The sequence below is a fragment of the Monomorium pharaonis genome, chromosome 11 (assembly GCF_013373865.1).
Source record: "Monomorium pharaonis isolate MP-MQ-018 chromosome 11, ASM1337386v2, whole genome shotgun sequence".
In the NCBI taxonomy this organism is placed as follows: Eukaryota; Metazoa; Arthropoda; class Insecta; order Hymenoptera; family Formicidae; genus Monomorium; species Monomorium pharaonis.
Window position 1 is genome coordinate 13053277 of NC_050477.1, and position 15377 is coordinate 13068653.

The window sequence follows — 15377 nt, forward strand, 5'->3', positions numbered from 1 at the left end:
ATTACAAAATCGACCCCTAGAAGTAATGGCTCCAGCAGACCAGCGCGATCTGTCGCGCGCGACGCGCGATGTCCAATGGGCGTACAGAGATGAGCGGAAAGGCGGTCGCTCATTGGACACCGCGCGTCGCGCGCGACAGAATTGCGCTGGCTGCTGGAGCCATTGACCTAGTTTACACCGAGCACTTGGTACGCGTATCAAATAGTAAATAACTAGTGAATGTGTTTAATCATTGGCTGATCAGCTTAAATTCACTACTTGATACGCGTACCAAGTGCTCAGTGTAAACTAGAGCATTATGGCTCTTGCACACTAGACGCGATAAGCGACGAGCGATGAGCGATATCCAATGAGAGCTCTGCTTTTTCCAACATGGCGATGAAATGTTCAGAAATGTAGAGCTCTCATTGGATATCGCTCATCGCTCGTCGCTTATCGTGTTTAGTGTGCGAGAGCCATTAGCCCGGATCTACAATAGCGTAGTAAGCCTTATGCCATAAGGAATTAACCAATTATATTTGATTATTTTTCTTATATTCGATTATAATTGGTCAATTTCTGGCTTAAGGCTCTAGCAGACTAGCGCAATTCTGTTGCGCGCGACGCGCGATGTCCAATGAGCGACCGCCTTTCCGCTTATCTCTGTACGCCAATTGGATATCACGCATCAGAATGCGTTGATGCAGCAAAGCTCTGATTGAATGTTTATTGGCGGTTGCAAAAGGCAATTGGCGACTTGCGACTATTGTAAAATGGCCCTAATTTTAACCGCAAGATAACTGGACATGAAGAAATCGGCCATTAAGGCCCGGGGGCTTGATTCTTGAATTCATTTGCAAGAGAAACGTATTCGCAAATTCTGTTCTTACAGAAAAGTTGAAAATTTATTGGCTATCTTATGGCTTTTAACCAATAAACTTGCAACTTTTCTGTTAGAGCGGGTATTTGCGCATACGTTTTCTTGCGAATAAATTCAAGAATCGAGCCCCGGTTCCACAACTCACGGTTAAATTAACTGGCCGATTTTTCCATTGGAATTGACCAATCGTATATGTCGTTAAGCAAAATTAACTAATACAATTGGTCAATTTCAATGGAATAATTGGCCAGTTAATTTAACCGTGAGTTGTGAAACCGGGCTTAAGGGTGCGTTCGGGGAGACGCTATTAGCTCTACCAGCATCAGTCCATCTTCATTACTCTTTAAAAGTAGAACAAGGATAAACTGATGCTGATAGCGCTAATAGCGTCTCCTCGAACGCACCCTAATGCAGCATCGGTCGAAAACGCCATATGATTGGTTTCTGCTTCTAAATCCAACGAAGAGCTAAAGACAAGAACCAATCGTATTAGAGAATCACTGAGCGCTCACTGGCTTAGTTTACATCGTGCATTTGATACGCGTATCAGGTACCATATTTGTATCAAATTCGTACTAAATATTTAGTACACACGATGTAAACGCTGCCGGATCAATTTGGTACGAGCGTATCAAGTAGGAGTATCGTACTAAACTGATACGCGTACCAAGTAATACAAATGTCGATGTAAACACATAAAACGCATTTTAGAGAGAATTTAGCAATTGAGCATAACCTCAGTGCTAAAATCTAAAAACCGGTGTGAAAATGTCTTAGTAGGAGACATCAACATGAATTAAATTTGTATTATATTTTTCACAGTACATGCTTAGTACATTCGATGTAAACGCGCCCGTACTAAGGCTTTGGTGCGCACCAAACTTAATACGCGTACTAAGGTTTTGACGATGTAAACTAAGCCACTGATCCGCTGCGTCTACTGAACGCACTCATTGCCTAGTTTACATCGAGCACTTGGTACGCGTATCAAGTAGTGAATTTAAGTTGATCAGCCAATGATTAAACACATTCACTAGTTATTTACTATTTGATACGCGTACCAAGTGCTCGGTGTAAACTAGGTCATAGTCTCAAGCAATATTTTAAGATGCTAAATACGGCTCTGTGATTAATTGATGGCATCTTAACACATTATTTAAGATAATCTTAAATGTAAAGTCCGACTATGAATACCGGCCATTATGTTTATAGTTGCTATGTTGTGTCCATACTATATCTATGAGTGAACACAGCTTCCTCTGTAATTTGAGCCAAAATGTTCTTATTGGTCGCTTGAGATATTGCTTCAAATACGGTATCATCAAATTTTTGCATGATCGCAGTCATCTCGCGATTTTATTTCATCGCATGCTGCATTTGATAAGTCAAAATTTATCGCTGTAACATCACCATGTTTTATATTTAAGGATAGATCAACCAAATAATCCTGCACGTAGTCAAGCCCGTGTTTTCAAAAATCACGTGGTGCGTAATGTAGCGTCTCATTAGCTATCTCATCACGTGACCGTGAGCGACAGTACCAATCAGAGTAGAAAGTGAGGCCTTCTCGATTAATGCTCGGCAACTTGGTTACTTGTTGAAGAGTGATCGTATCGTTTGGATCGTGGAACTATTGAAGAACGAATAGAGGGGAGTTTTATACACGTGAAGAAAGCTGGGCTATCGGCAGTAGTCTGTTGGTTAATAAAGGTAAATAATCTGTTGTTTTATTTTGTCACGAGTTTCACGTGTATCACGTGTAGAGTGAATAAAGATTATCTCGTGATAAATATTCCAATGCATGTGCTTCGAAAAACTTCGCGAAAGCGCGGATATGTTTCATCTGCTTGGTCGCGCTATTATACGATTTATTCGAGTGAAGCGGTGAGCGTATAAAGCTAGTATCCACGTTATGACACTTCTGGTACAAGAAAATTCCTATGTAAGTGACGAGTTTTCTTTCATTCAGATGGCTGTTCTGTTATATATTGTACGAAGAGAATGGCGGGAAGTGTACAATATTCACTTTTACCATGTAAATTAATTTAAATCTTTGTTTAATTTACTTTTTTGAAGGCTGAGCTCGTCTCTGATTAACTCAATCGGGAGATTGAGTTTAGAAATTTTAAATTAGAAATTAAAAATTGTATTTTGTTTTGTCTGTCTTTATTTTCTAAGAAAATATAACAATATTATTCAAAATTTTGCAGAATTAATTCTTAAATCCAATTAATAACCCGTTAAACTAACCAAAGCGATGGTGTAATTAGCCTTTTATCTTCTACTTCTTAGAAAAAAAAACGATAGGAAACAAGCTAAACCGAGATAAAAAGCAGTCGTGTCGACAAAAATGGACGTAGGAAGATATAGTGCAATTACAATGAGAGAACGAACTGTTTCGAGAAGCACAAAAGCTGAATAATTCTGATACGCAGATTTTTGTCGGTTATACCGTACATTCATATCTTTTTTGCATTAAAAATGAAAGGATCCGATTTATATGCGAAAACAAAGATATTCTAACAATATTCTTTCGATATATCAAAATGATTAACGAATGATTAGAACGCAAAATTGTAAGGGAGGAAAAAAGAAAAGTGTGATTGGAAATTTCTAGATGGGTAAAAAATTGAGAGACGCCACCGCCAGGAAATATGCAAAGTTCATTAAAAAAACGACTACCGTTTGTAATATTCGTACAGTAACGAATTAGAATTTTGCGTAACACGCGTATTTTGTAATGAATCTTTTTACGTATAATGCAGAATACAGGTCACAAGACCCACACGTGGGATAGCCAAATAAAAGTGTTGATAGTTCGTTTTTTATCTTTTAATAGTTTCAATCCTTTGTTCTTATAAAGAATGATCTTAAAAGAATACTGGAGCAATTTACCCTCTTTTTTTAAATATATCTTTGTATTTTAAAAAATTTCAAATTTTTTTTACATAATTGAAATATACACAAAAAAAGAAGAGAGCGAAAGGCAATTTTATATTAATAACAAAAATTATTAAACATTAAAATTTTTTTGTTGGCCATTAAATTATTTTGTCATTTTGGCAACTCTAATGAATGATAAGTTAACCAGAATTTGATCAAAGTTGCTCTAATTTTACAACTTAGTTTAATTATGCCCAATAGGCTCATTTCTACCAATGTAAAGTAATTTTAATCTTGATTTAATTTACTCTTTTTTAATTTTTGAAACTAGAATAAAATAACAGGTAAGTTAAACCAATTAAAGTTAAATCTTCGGTACACGATACAATTTTTCATGCTAGATCGCATACGATCCATCTTATTATGTGTCCTGATTGGCTCAAATGATCATATTATCAATTGTAATCCAAACGTAAGATGCTTTGTATGTGTGCTAGCTTGAAAAATCGTATCGTGTGCTGAAGGCTTTAATCTACATTAGTAGAAATGAGCCATAGAAGAATTTGTTAGTTAAACTTTGATTAAAGTAATTTGTTGAATCAGACCTAAGTACAAGCAAAACCAATAATCTATAATCAAATGGAGATTAAGATTGGAATGTAATTTGTTTAATTAAATTTTATTAAACTTGAGATTAATTGAATTTCAATCCAACCTCAATCTCTGATAGGGGTTTTTAATTCCTTAAAAAATGAGAGAATCTAGATCACAAAGTGCCTTGATTTTATAATAAATCATAATTTTCTGATGAATTAATACTCTTGTAATAATAGTACTCTTGTAATACATCAATAATACAATATACATAAATATTGTATTTATATATTACATTTTATATTTTATCTAATTCTAAAGTTTAATATAAAAGTATAAAATGTTACATAAAATAGGAGGACAATATTATAACTAAATAAAAAAAATGATATAATTAAATTGTTTCTCTATTTTTATGTTTAATTGTAAAATGTTATGTTGAATTTTATTCAAATTATAATAAATATTAATACTTTTTTGCTATTTGAATAACCCATATGTCGATAGATTTCTATTTGTGGAAGTTTCTTGAAATCTCTGCTCATATTCATATTCTATTCAAAGACTCCTTTAGTTTATCTTCAAATGCTCTAGAATTATTGACAAACAAAACATCTGGAAATAAATTTAAGAAGGCCTTGAATATATAAGATCTGACTGTAGATGAATATGGACAAGGAACACAAAAGAATCTTCCATTTTCCTCATAAAAGATTTACAGTGAAAAAAATCATTTTATGGTGATATGTGACTGTCAATTTCCTTTCCCAAGTTAATTTATGTTGATTTAGGATTGTAGACAATGTTGCTTTCTGTGAAAAGTAAAGATTTTGTAAAACTAATACAAAATTGGTTACACGTTTAGGTACATTTTCCTGTGACTTACGAGTTTTTATTTAAAAAATTAATGACAATTGTTTTTAATAATATTTGTTGCCGCTGTGCACTTCATTATACTAATCGTTTCTAAATTGCCTTTGTGTACTTAATTAAAATTTAAATTCTATATTTTTGGTAACCTAGATCAGTATTACAAAATATAGGTTGTATTTAGTTTATATTTTTTTAGTACTTATCAAATTTTAAATATTCAAATGTTAAGTGAATTTTCTTTGTAATTGTTTGATTAAGGAACATTAAGATATAAATCTACTTTAAAGTTACAGTAAAAAAATTCTCCAATCTTGAATTTTGAATAAATCTTAGAAAATCTGAGAAGTTTTAGAAAATTTTCTAAATAAAATTTGAAAACATTTTGTTCTAAATTTGTTTGAATGTCTTTGTTTAGAAATTATTTTTTTGGGGAAAATGGGGAAGGTTTTAGAAAATTTTTAAAATAAAATTTGAAAACATTTTCTAAATTTGTTTGTGAATGTCTTTGTTTGAAAATTATTTTTCTCTTAAATTTATTTTAAACAATTGATTTAGGATAGAATTTAGGAAATGGAATTAAGACGTTGAATTGTATTATATGCGAGACAACGTAAAACTTTTTGAAACATTTTTGTCAAAATATTAATAATTTTTTGCTTGATTTTTTATTCTTGATTTTTTATTTTATTCAAATCACTCATTTTTATATGCCTGAATAATTATACTCTTTAAAGAATTTGTAATTCGTGTATTTTTTTTTTTTTTTTTTTTAAGTTTTATATCTAAACTAGAAAACTTTTGTTACTATTAAAATAGATTTGTTATAAAAAGTTGTAATTTTTTAAGTCAAATGACATTTATTTAATTTATGTTTAATAATTATATTAAACTACATTTTATATTTTTCTAAAATAAAGCATACATTTGTTTTAGAAATTTAAATGTTTATAAATTTTTAGAAATTTCTTTAACCACTACAAATAGATAAAAAATAATAAGATGCGAATTACTCAGATTTATCTAGAGATAAAATACTATTTTTTATACCATTTATTATTTAGTATTATAAGGATTTTACATCTTATTTTTGTATAAAAGAAATAAACATTTCTAGAGAAAAATTTGTAAGTATATTCATGAATTTTTAGATATTTTTTAAACTATATTTTGATGAGGGCAATAAAATTTTCTTTTTCATAGCATAAAAATTAATTATTATTAAAAATAGCTATGCTATAAATATTAATGTTTTAATTATAAATAAGATTATCCTCTTATTTTTCCATAATGTTATGTTTTTTAGAACTTTTTTTAGAATATTCAAAAAAGCAGTTAAAAGATATTTCATCATGAATTTGAGTTTATTGTACTCTTATGATACATTAAAAATGCGTTGTTCTTTTTATTTTATGTAACGATTTATATTTTTACGTTATATTTTATGTTACAAGTCTCCTGATGAGAGAGAGAGTAACTTTTGTTTATTGTTCCTAATTTATTTCGTTGCAATATTTGACTTATTTTTTATTTCTCTTTCTTGCTTCAAGATTTATTTTTACTGCATACTATTCAGTCATTGTGTTCAGTCAGCGAAACGTGGTCTTTACGTGATACATGTCCGAACTTGTTCAAGGCGGTTCTCAATTGTTCTTTTATAACCTCCATATTTTTTGTAACAGTGTCGAAATACATGTTGGTTAGCATTGGTTAGGAGTGCTTTTTCTAATTTATTAACATAATCATATATAAAATATACATATAAAGGCAATTTTCCAATCGCAATTTACGCGTATCCTTATAATAAAAATGCGATTGGATAATTTTCATTAACCATATAGTTATGCAGTTATGCAGGTTTGTCTTACTAGATCCTTTAACGTTCGCAACGCTCGCAAGCGACATTTATCCTTGTTTAATATTCGATAAATATCAAGCATGGAATAAGGAAAAGTATTGCGAGTATTAAATGAAACACATCCTAGACGACTTGTGAGTAAAAGAGGAAACATTGAAAATGTAGAAAATTGGCTTGTTTTTTTCGCTGCACTGTTACACTGGTGCGAAGTTAAAATGAGAAAAAATATATTTGTCTTACTCTAACCTGTTGCATCAGGTCAAAGCGTGCCAAGAGAAAGAGAAAGTTGATCCAGTAGGTTTTCTTTCCTTTTTCGAGGCTCTGACATGCTTAGATCCACTTGTTCAATATCTACAAAATTTTTTTTCAAAGCATATAATATTTGTTTGCTTACTTAAACTCGATTTGCTAAGAATAACCTTTCTGTATGGACTGTACTAAAACAAGGATAGCTAGCTTTATTCATCCCTCCCCCCCTCTTTGTCTCCGTCTCGGCACGCATTTTCTACGAGGGTTTCTATATCATTTGAGTTCAAAGAGAAAATGACCTGTAGGTAAAAATGCCCTTTTCTCATAATTTTTCCCCTAAAAAAAATTGCCTGTTTCTCTACAGAATTCTGGCGTAGGATTGAAGGCTTTTGTTACATAGTCATCGTGATTTATAACCAATAAAAAAAAAGATTGTTAATATTTAATCCAAAGTTGAGAAACTATATTCAAAAATAAAAAATTGCTATGTTATCGTATTATACATCTTACGTCTTACGATATTATGCGTTATGTCAATCTTAACGGACAATATGCAACATTGGCTTGTATAAAAATTGGCAAATAAATGTAGAGGAAGTGAACAAAACAAGCAAATTTTAAATGCCAAATTAACAAAATTGTACAATTAAAATCGAAAAAAGGCTGATAATAGTCACAGCAAGATCTTATAGTTAATTAATATTTATTCTTACGTGATTTTATACATTTTTTAATTATAATTTTAATTTTATACATTTTTAATTCTTTAAACTGTGTAGTTTTTTTCAGTTTTAAAATACATTTCTTAAACTGAATCAGAAATATTACTAATAATAAATTGCACCACTATTTTCTTTACATTATTGTTCTACAAGCAGTTAAAATGATTTATACTTAAGACAATATGACTATATTAATATATAATTTATATATAATTTACATTCTATAGTTAGGACCCTTGTTTAAACAATTATCAGTAAATTACTGCTTAAGAAAAATATTAAAGTAATAAGAACTGAAAGTAATAAAGTGCAAATTGGTATTTTTATATTTAATTTTTATACATTGTATTTTAAAAATATAATTTTGTATTTGAAAATTAGTTAGGTTCTTTACTAGTTCATTATTACTGCATATACAAGTAGAAATAAAAATATGTCTTATATAAATAGAAATAAAAATATATATCTAAATTAGTGGAATAAAATTTGATACCAAAATATTGTTTGAGTTTATTGCTTTTAAAATATGAATGTTCTATATTTCCTGCTTGCAAAAGTTTAATAACGGAAATTGCTTTGTGTAAAAAGTCACTAGACATTAATAATATTTTCCTAGAGTAAAGCAAAAACAAATTATGTGCATGAAATAAAAAGGTAAGATTTATCTGGGCTGAGATTATTGAATTAATATATTACAATAATTATAATCACCAAGATCCAGCTGTAGACCATATAGGTTTTTTATTCCATTGATATGTTTAAAACGTCTATCGGTCGGAGAAGTAATGTAAAAAGTTAAAATTTATATTTTATTTAATTTTACATTTTATTTAAAATATATATTAATAATTAAAAATCTGTTTTATAAGAATCAAATTTTTGTTAATTAAATTCAGACAATAATTCAGTATCAAATTTAGCAAGTAAATAATGTAGAATTTACATATTTTGAGAGTAACATATTCAAATAGTAGTATCTCAGTATTAAATCCAAACGAGCAAAAAATTTTTTCTTGTAGTTTACTTTTATAATTTTACACAGTAATCAGTAATTTGTTATTGCTTAAATTTGTAAGCAAAAAAAGTAGAATTTGCATATTTTGAGAGCAACAAACTCAAACAATAGTATCAAATTTAAACGAGCAACAAATTTTTTTTTTGATAATTTTAGTAACAAAAAACAAGTAAAAATATTAATTATTGCTTATTTTGTTCTGCTAACTTAGAAGATGTGAAAAATAGTTGCCTGTGAAGTGATCTTTTTACATTTTAGCAGTGAGAAAATAAACTATTAAAATAATGTTTTACTAATAAGAAATTTATGGTTTTTTGGGGGGTGGGAATTGAATTTGAAAAGAAGTATGATAAAATAAGTTTATTTCGAAGTTATATTTAAAAATTCTATAATTTTAATATATTTTAGAATTCTATGATTGATAGAATTTTAAGTAAAACTCCAAGAAAGTTCAGAAATTCTTAAGGAATTCTTTTACAAAATTTGAGTAAACATCTTGATTTCCGAATATTTATCTATACAAAATAATTAGATTATTCCGGGATTAAATATGTAACATATATGAAGAAAAAATGCAAACACAATTATCGAACATTATCAAACGTTATTTAACACTTTTTTTCCTCTAATTTCTCAAAACGTTAGACATAAAATACATTTTTTATTTTTTGTCTTCTTTTACATTGAAAGTATTAATTTTTTGCTACGTTTCAGTCGGTTACAAAAAAATGTCGCAGAGAGGAGGAAAAGGACGAGGTTATGGACGAGCGACGTATAAACAGCAGATTCCCGCGTCTCAGGAGCAGCAGCTTCCGCATGCTCAGGCGTCGGCGAGCGGTGGGGCCGTTCGCAAACCAGGACAATCTGCTGGGCAACCGGTAATATATGTATCTATTGGAATATTAATGTAACAATGATATAGAAATTTTATTTAAAAGTTTGTTAACAAGGGTTTGTGTTGAAGAGATGCAACATTAATTTTTGTAATTATTTCTTTAGTTACATATAACTTTTGTTTATTATTTTATATTTTATATATTTTTATGCAAAACTGGTAATAGGAATTATGTGCATTTGATGTATTATTAGAATACTTGATAACTGATATTTGATACTGTGAAAAAACTTACGCAATAATTCTGGACAAAATAAGATAGAAAGCAATAACAGAATTACGATTAAAGATTTGTTTGTATTATTATGTTTAAATATTTTATATAAATAGTATCTAAAGTAATGTGATTTAGTTATCATTAAAAAATACCAAGCTTTTATCGACAATTTGTTAATTTAAAATTTGTAATTCTAAATATTTAAACAAAATGTTTGCTGTCGGACAACCTCAAATTTTCAAGAAATTTTTTTATTTTTAAAATTTATGGAAATTTATTAGTAATTTTTGAAATTTTTTTTCAAATTAAAATTTATTTTGTCCCTATCTTCTTCCTTTTTTCATTTTTTCTTATTTTTAAATTTTGTTCTTATTTTATCCTCAAAATTACTCAAAGTTAATTATGGCATAATGTGAATAACTTTTTGAAGAGGTTTACTGTGATTTTAGTAAAATTTTATTGAAGTATAGTACATATAAGAACAGTATATTTAAATATTTATTTACATTTATACGTATTAACTCATTAACTCGTAAACTTACTTTATTATGTGAACTTATGTTAGTAGCATACTGGAAACAAAACATACAAAATATTTACTAAAATATTTACACAATATTTTGTATAAAATACCTACAAGTGTTTATGCAAAATATGCGAATGGCAAAATAGTAGTTTTCTTATTTATGATAAATTTAGAAATAGTTTTGTTTGATGCGCAAACCAACATCGCAAGTAGAATAATCTTTTTGAGATTATCCGTGTTTAAATATATACGAAATATGTCGATTCCTTTGTAAACAAACTTGCCTGTTTGAATTTTATAATATTAAAGTTATATTCGAATTTAATAATCTTAAAGATTAATATGAAATATGTTTCAAGCAGATTATTTGAGGATTAAATTCGTTATATTGGTTCCGATAGATGTAAAATTGTCAAATTTTGAGGCCAAAATCATAAAGAACGACTCAAGAACTATAGAAAAACTATAGTTTAAAGATTTTTTTTTCTTTCTATTAGAAAAACCCCTAAGGGCCAGTTTCACAAACTCCGGTTAAATTAACCGGCCGGTTATTCTATTGGAATTGACCAATCGCATTTGTTAATTTCGCTCAACGACAAATACGATTGGTCAATTCCAATGGGATAATCGATCGGTTAAGGTAACCGAAGATTGTGAAACCGGCCCTTAAAGAGCTAACCATAATTTTAAGGGTTTTCCCTTAAAATTTTCTAGTAAAACAGTACGTGAAATTCACGTTTTTACATGGATTCTACGTGATTTCAACGTGGATTTCATGTACTGTTTTATTGGGGTTATAATTTTTAAGAAAAAAATTTTTCCGTGTAGTAAACAATATAAGATTTTTATGCACAACTTTTTTTATGTTCAAATTTAGAAAAATTTGTGACTTTCAGTTCAATTACTAGAATTACTGTATTATATTGATATCTTAATAGAGTTCCGCTGCTAAATCAAAATGAACAGATTTTCATGAAACTTTGTAGAAAAGCTCAAATTAGTGATATAAATTGACTCAAAATTTCAGAAAGCTGAACTAACTAGTTATTTAGATATTAATCCATTAACGCCCAAGCGCATTTTTTACATAATTTTCTTTAGCGACTTTATTTGCAACGTTGAAGGTCTATAAAAAATTTGAAAAGTATTATTTCTTACGTAAAATTTTACGCTCTTTCAGAATCCGTCGTCAAAATTTGTGTAAAAAATAGTCCAAAAAAGTTATGGCGGGTTTTAATTAAAAAATACGAAAAAATCGCAAAAACTTCAATTTTTTTTTTTTTTTTTTTCACATTAAAATAGTATAAAACTCAAACTTTTTACAATCATCGGTGCACAAAATAGTTGTACTTTAAGGGTATTGAATATTACAACTGAGTTTATAATAGTAATTTTTCAGTTTTTATTATATTAAACATAGAAGTAATAAACAGATGTTAGTGAAACTTTACAATAATACATCTTAGCTGTCCAGAAAAGTACTGTTAAATTTTTGAAACGATGCACTTGCTCGTTTGAGTGAAATAATTGATAAGGTAAAAAAAGTTTACAATAATCGAAGTAATATAGCACGTAAATGTGGTAAATGTGTGCTAGTAATATAACATGAATTTTAAATTGTATTTAGTTATCTAAGAGCCAGTTTCATCATCTCCGGTTATCTTAACCAACTGATTATTTCATCGGAATTGACCAATCACATTTGTTAACGACAAATACGGTTGGTTAATTTCAATAGAATAATCGGTCGGTTAAGATAATCGGAGATGGGGAAAGGGTGGTATAATAGTGAAAAATGTTTATTCTCAAATAAAAAAAATTATTTCAGTAATGAAGGTAATACTTTATAACCGATTTTTTTCTTATATTCACCGTTATTAACTTTAAACCATATACAGCAAAAAAAAGAAGGCAATAAAATAGTCATTTGAATATTTTTCTTTACCCAACCCCGTGCTACTTGTTGTACCGAGTCTGAGCAGAGGAATTCCCTTAATGAATTCATCGTGACGCACACTAAATGTGATGAATAGACGTTAGTTTACCATATACTGCACAGGCCGTCATCACGTATCGGCACCGGTATGACAAAGTAATTAATGGTTTGTTTGCTTTAACAGTTGTTCGTCAATTGACGTTCAGCAGTCGCAATGGATGGATCATTTTGTGACGATGAATTTCTTGTAGCTTTATTTTTAAACGTAAATGAAGCCGAAGTAAAAAAAGTAAAGAACAAAACAAAAATGGTTACATTCAATCTAAAAAAATATAAAGAGTATTAAACATTGTTCAGACTTTTTGAAATATGAAGTTCTATTGGTATTTTAGAATGCCACAAGCTTTTTCTCTTTGAACACATAATTGAATTTTAGATAGCTCATTAAAGGATCAAAGGTCACATTTTTAATTCATTTTTTTTATCCATTTTTTTCTACTACATCTGTTCTGTACTGCATTTACTGTTTTATAGTGATAGATCAATGCCGGTCCATAACAAAACGTACTCTCAAAACTTTTTGTGAAAATATCGGACAGTGTCGACACTGTGCACAATTGCATAATTTGTCAAAACTACTAAAACAAATTCTTCATTATTCTAAAGTATTAAGACACTAATAAAATCTAATTTTTTAACGCATAATGTCATTTTATTCATATATTTTGCGTAATGTGACTAAAACACTTTTTTTTATTATACGTCATAACTTGACAAGTTTGATACCATTGATGTACATTTAAATTTAAGTTTTTATTTTATTAAATCCTAAAGCTATTGATCAATATTTTTTATTAAATATTTTTTAATTAGCTTTACAGAATTCTAAATTTTTTTGGAATCAAAACACGCACAAAGATGAAAAAAAGACAAAAAATCTTTTATTTATAAATGTTAAAAAGTGGCATTTCTTTTTCTCCTTTTTTCTTCTCCCTTTTTTTTTTTTTAATAAAATTGCTTTTACATTCTTCATTTTTGTGCAAACTTCGATTTTGTAAAAATATTTTAATTTTGTAAATCCAATTCAAAAATATTTTATGATAAAAATTTTGTTTTTTAAAAGAGAATTTTTTTTTAATTAAACATGGTGTAAAAAGTGCATTTTTTCTCACGCAGTACGCGGCCCTATTGAGAGGGTTATATTTAAAACGTTCGAGTAGGAAGGTGGTGTAGTGGAGAGTTGCGATTGAATGCAAAAGCGGAGAAGCAGCCTTATTGAGAGAGGCTCTATTAAGAGAATGCACTATATATTAAAGAATTTCTGTATTAAGCTAATATTGTAATTAAGTGACAGTTCTACATACGAGATTATTTGTTTTGTTTTTAATATTGAATTGATCTTAGCAGGCTTTATTTTTATGCATACTTTTATTTTATAAAAGAATTTGTCAATTCTATAAAGTCAAAATTAATTTATCTAAAAAATCTGTCGGTAAAACATGCGGCTTCTAAAGAAATTCTAGAACTCGACAAAATCTTTCTAAATCTAGAAGAAAAATAAGGAGAATTATAAAGTTAAGTCCCTCCATTTTTTAAATAATATTTATATTATTTTAATAACTTTAAATGACGGATTTTTTATCGACTGAGAACTCTAAAATTTTTGCAGTAACCAGAATTCTAATTTTTTTTTTTTTTTTTTTCGAATTAAAAAAACAGGTTTTTTGTAACGCGAAATGTTATCACTGTTTACGATATATAACTTTACAATACAACTTACTAATTATAATAACTGCAATTATTTTTTAATTTCAATCTTTTCTTAGAGCACTGGGCGCGGTGTAACGCAACGTATTGGTGAAAGAGGTGATGGTGCAGCGATTGGACAGCTTGGCAGAGGCGTAGAAAAACTCGAGATTCAACCTACTGGTATGTATGTATTATTATTATCTTTAAGTTTTATCTATTAAAACAAACGCAACATATATTTTACTATTGTATAAATAGAAAATTTTTTCATATTTTAATACAACACTTTAATACACTTGTTTTAGGCGTAAAGTTAATAATATATTTGTGTATAATTTTTATTATACATAAGATTTTTACTCAACTTTCTCAGATTATATGACGATGCACTTTAAGAAAAAAACTTGCTCGCATATGTATATACACATATATATGCATATATAAACGTCGTGACACTGCGCGCGCGCGCAGTTACGCGCACAGCACGTGTGTGTGTGTGTGTGTGTGTGTGTGTGTGTGTGTGTGTGTGTGTGTGTGTGTCAGCAGAGATAAGGACCCTACGGTTTGTCACTCCCGTAGTATTTTATGACTCTAAACCCTCTCTGCTGCGTGTGTATGTAGATGTTATTCCATTAAAACAATAAGTGCAACGATTATTGCAATCGAATCAAAGTTGGCAACTTTGTCGTCAGCCGCCACAGCTAGCAAAAAAAACACCACACACACACACACACACACACACACACATGCGCGCGCGTGCACGCGGGATCAGATTTCTGCCACGTCCACGCCGTTGATTCTGAGTAACGCTAAGAGCAGGATTTACACGCGCGCGCGCGCACACACACACACACACACACAAACACACAATAAATTGTCCTTTATCGTTCTAGGGTTAATTACAAAGTCAATTCGGAAATTTGATTCTGTAACATCAATAATTTCATCAGTTCAGAATTTCTTTAAGGATTTATTAAAAGATAAAATAAACGTATTTCAAAGTT

At 29.3% G+C, this 15377-nt stretch overlaps 1 protein-coding gene across 5 annotated transcripts in view; it reads left to right on the top strand.

The window, feature by feature from the left end:
- Nucleotides 1–2391: 2391 nt before the first annotated feature.
- Nucleotides 2392–15377, top strand: part of LOC105832526 (piwi-like protein Siwi) — a 30203-nt gene continuing 17217 nt past the window's right edge. The window contains exons 1-3 of one of the 5 annotated variants that reach the window (XM_012673566.3): nt 2392–2569; nt 9765–9928; nt 14451–14553. In XM_012673566.3, the coding sequence (XP_012529020.2) occupies nt 9779–9928; nt 14451–14553 (253 nt within the window). In that variant the 5' untranslated portion in view covers nt 2392–2569; nt 9765–9778. The other 4 variants (XM_012673567.3, XM_028189782.2, XM_012673565.3 and 1 more) reach the window with 4 other exon arrangements.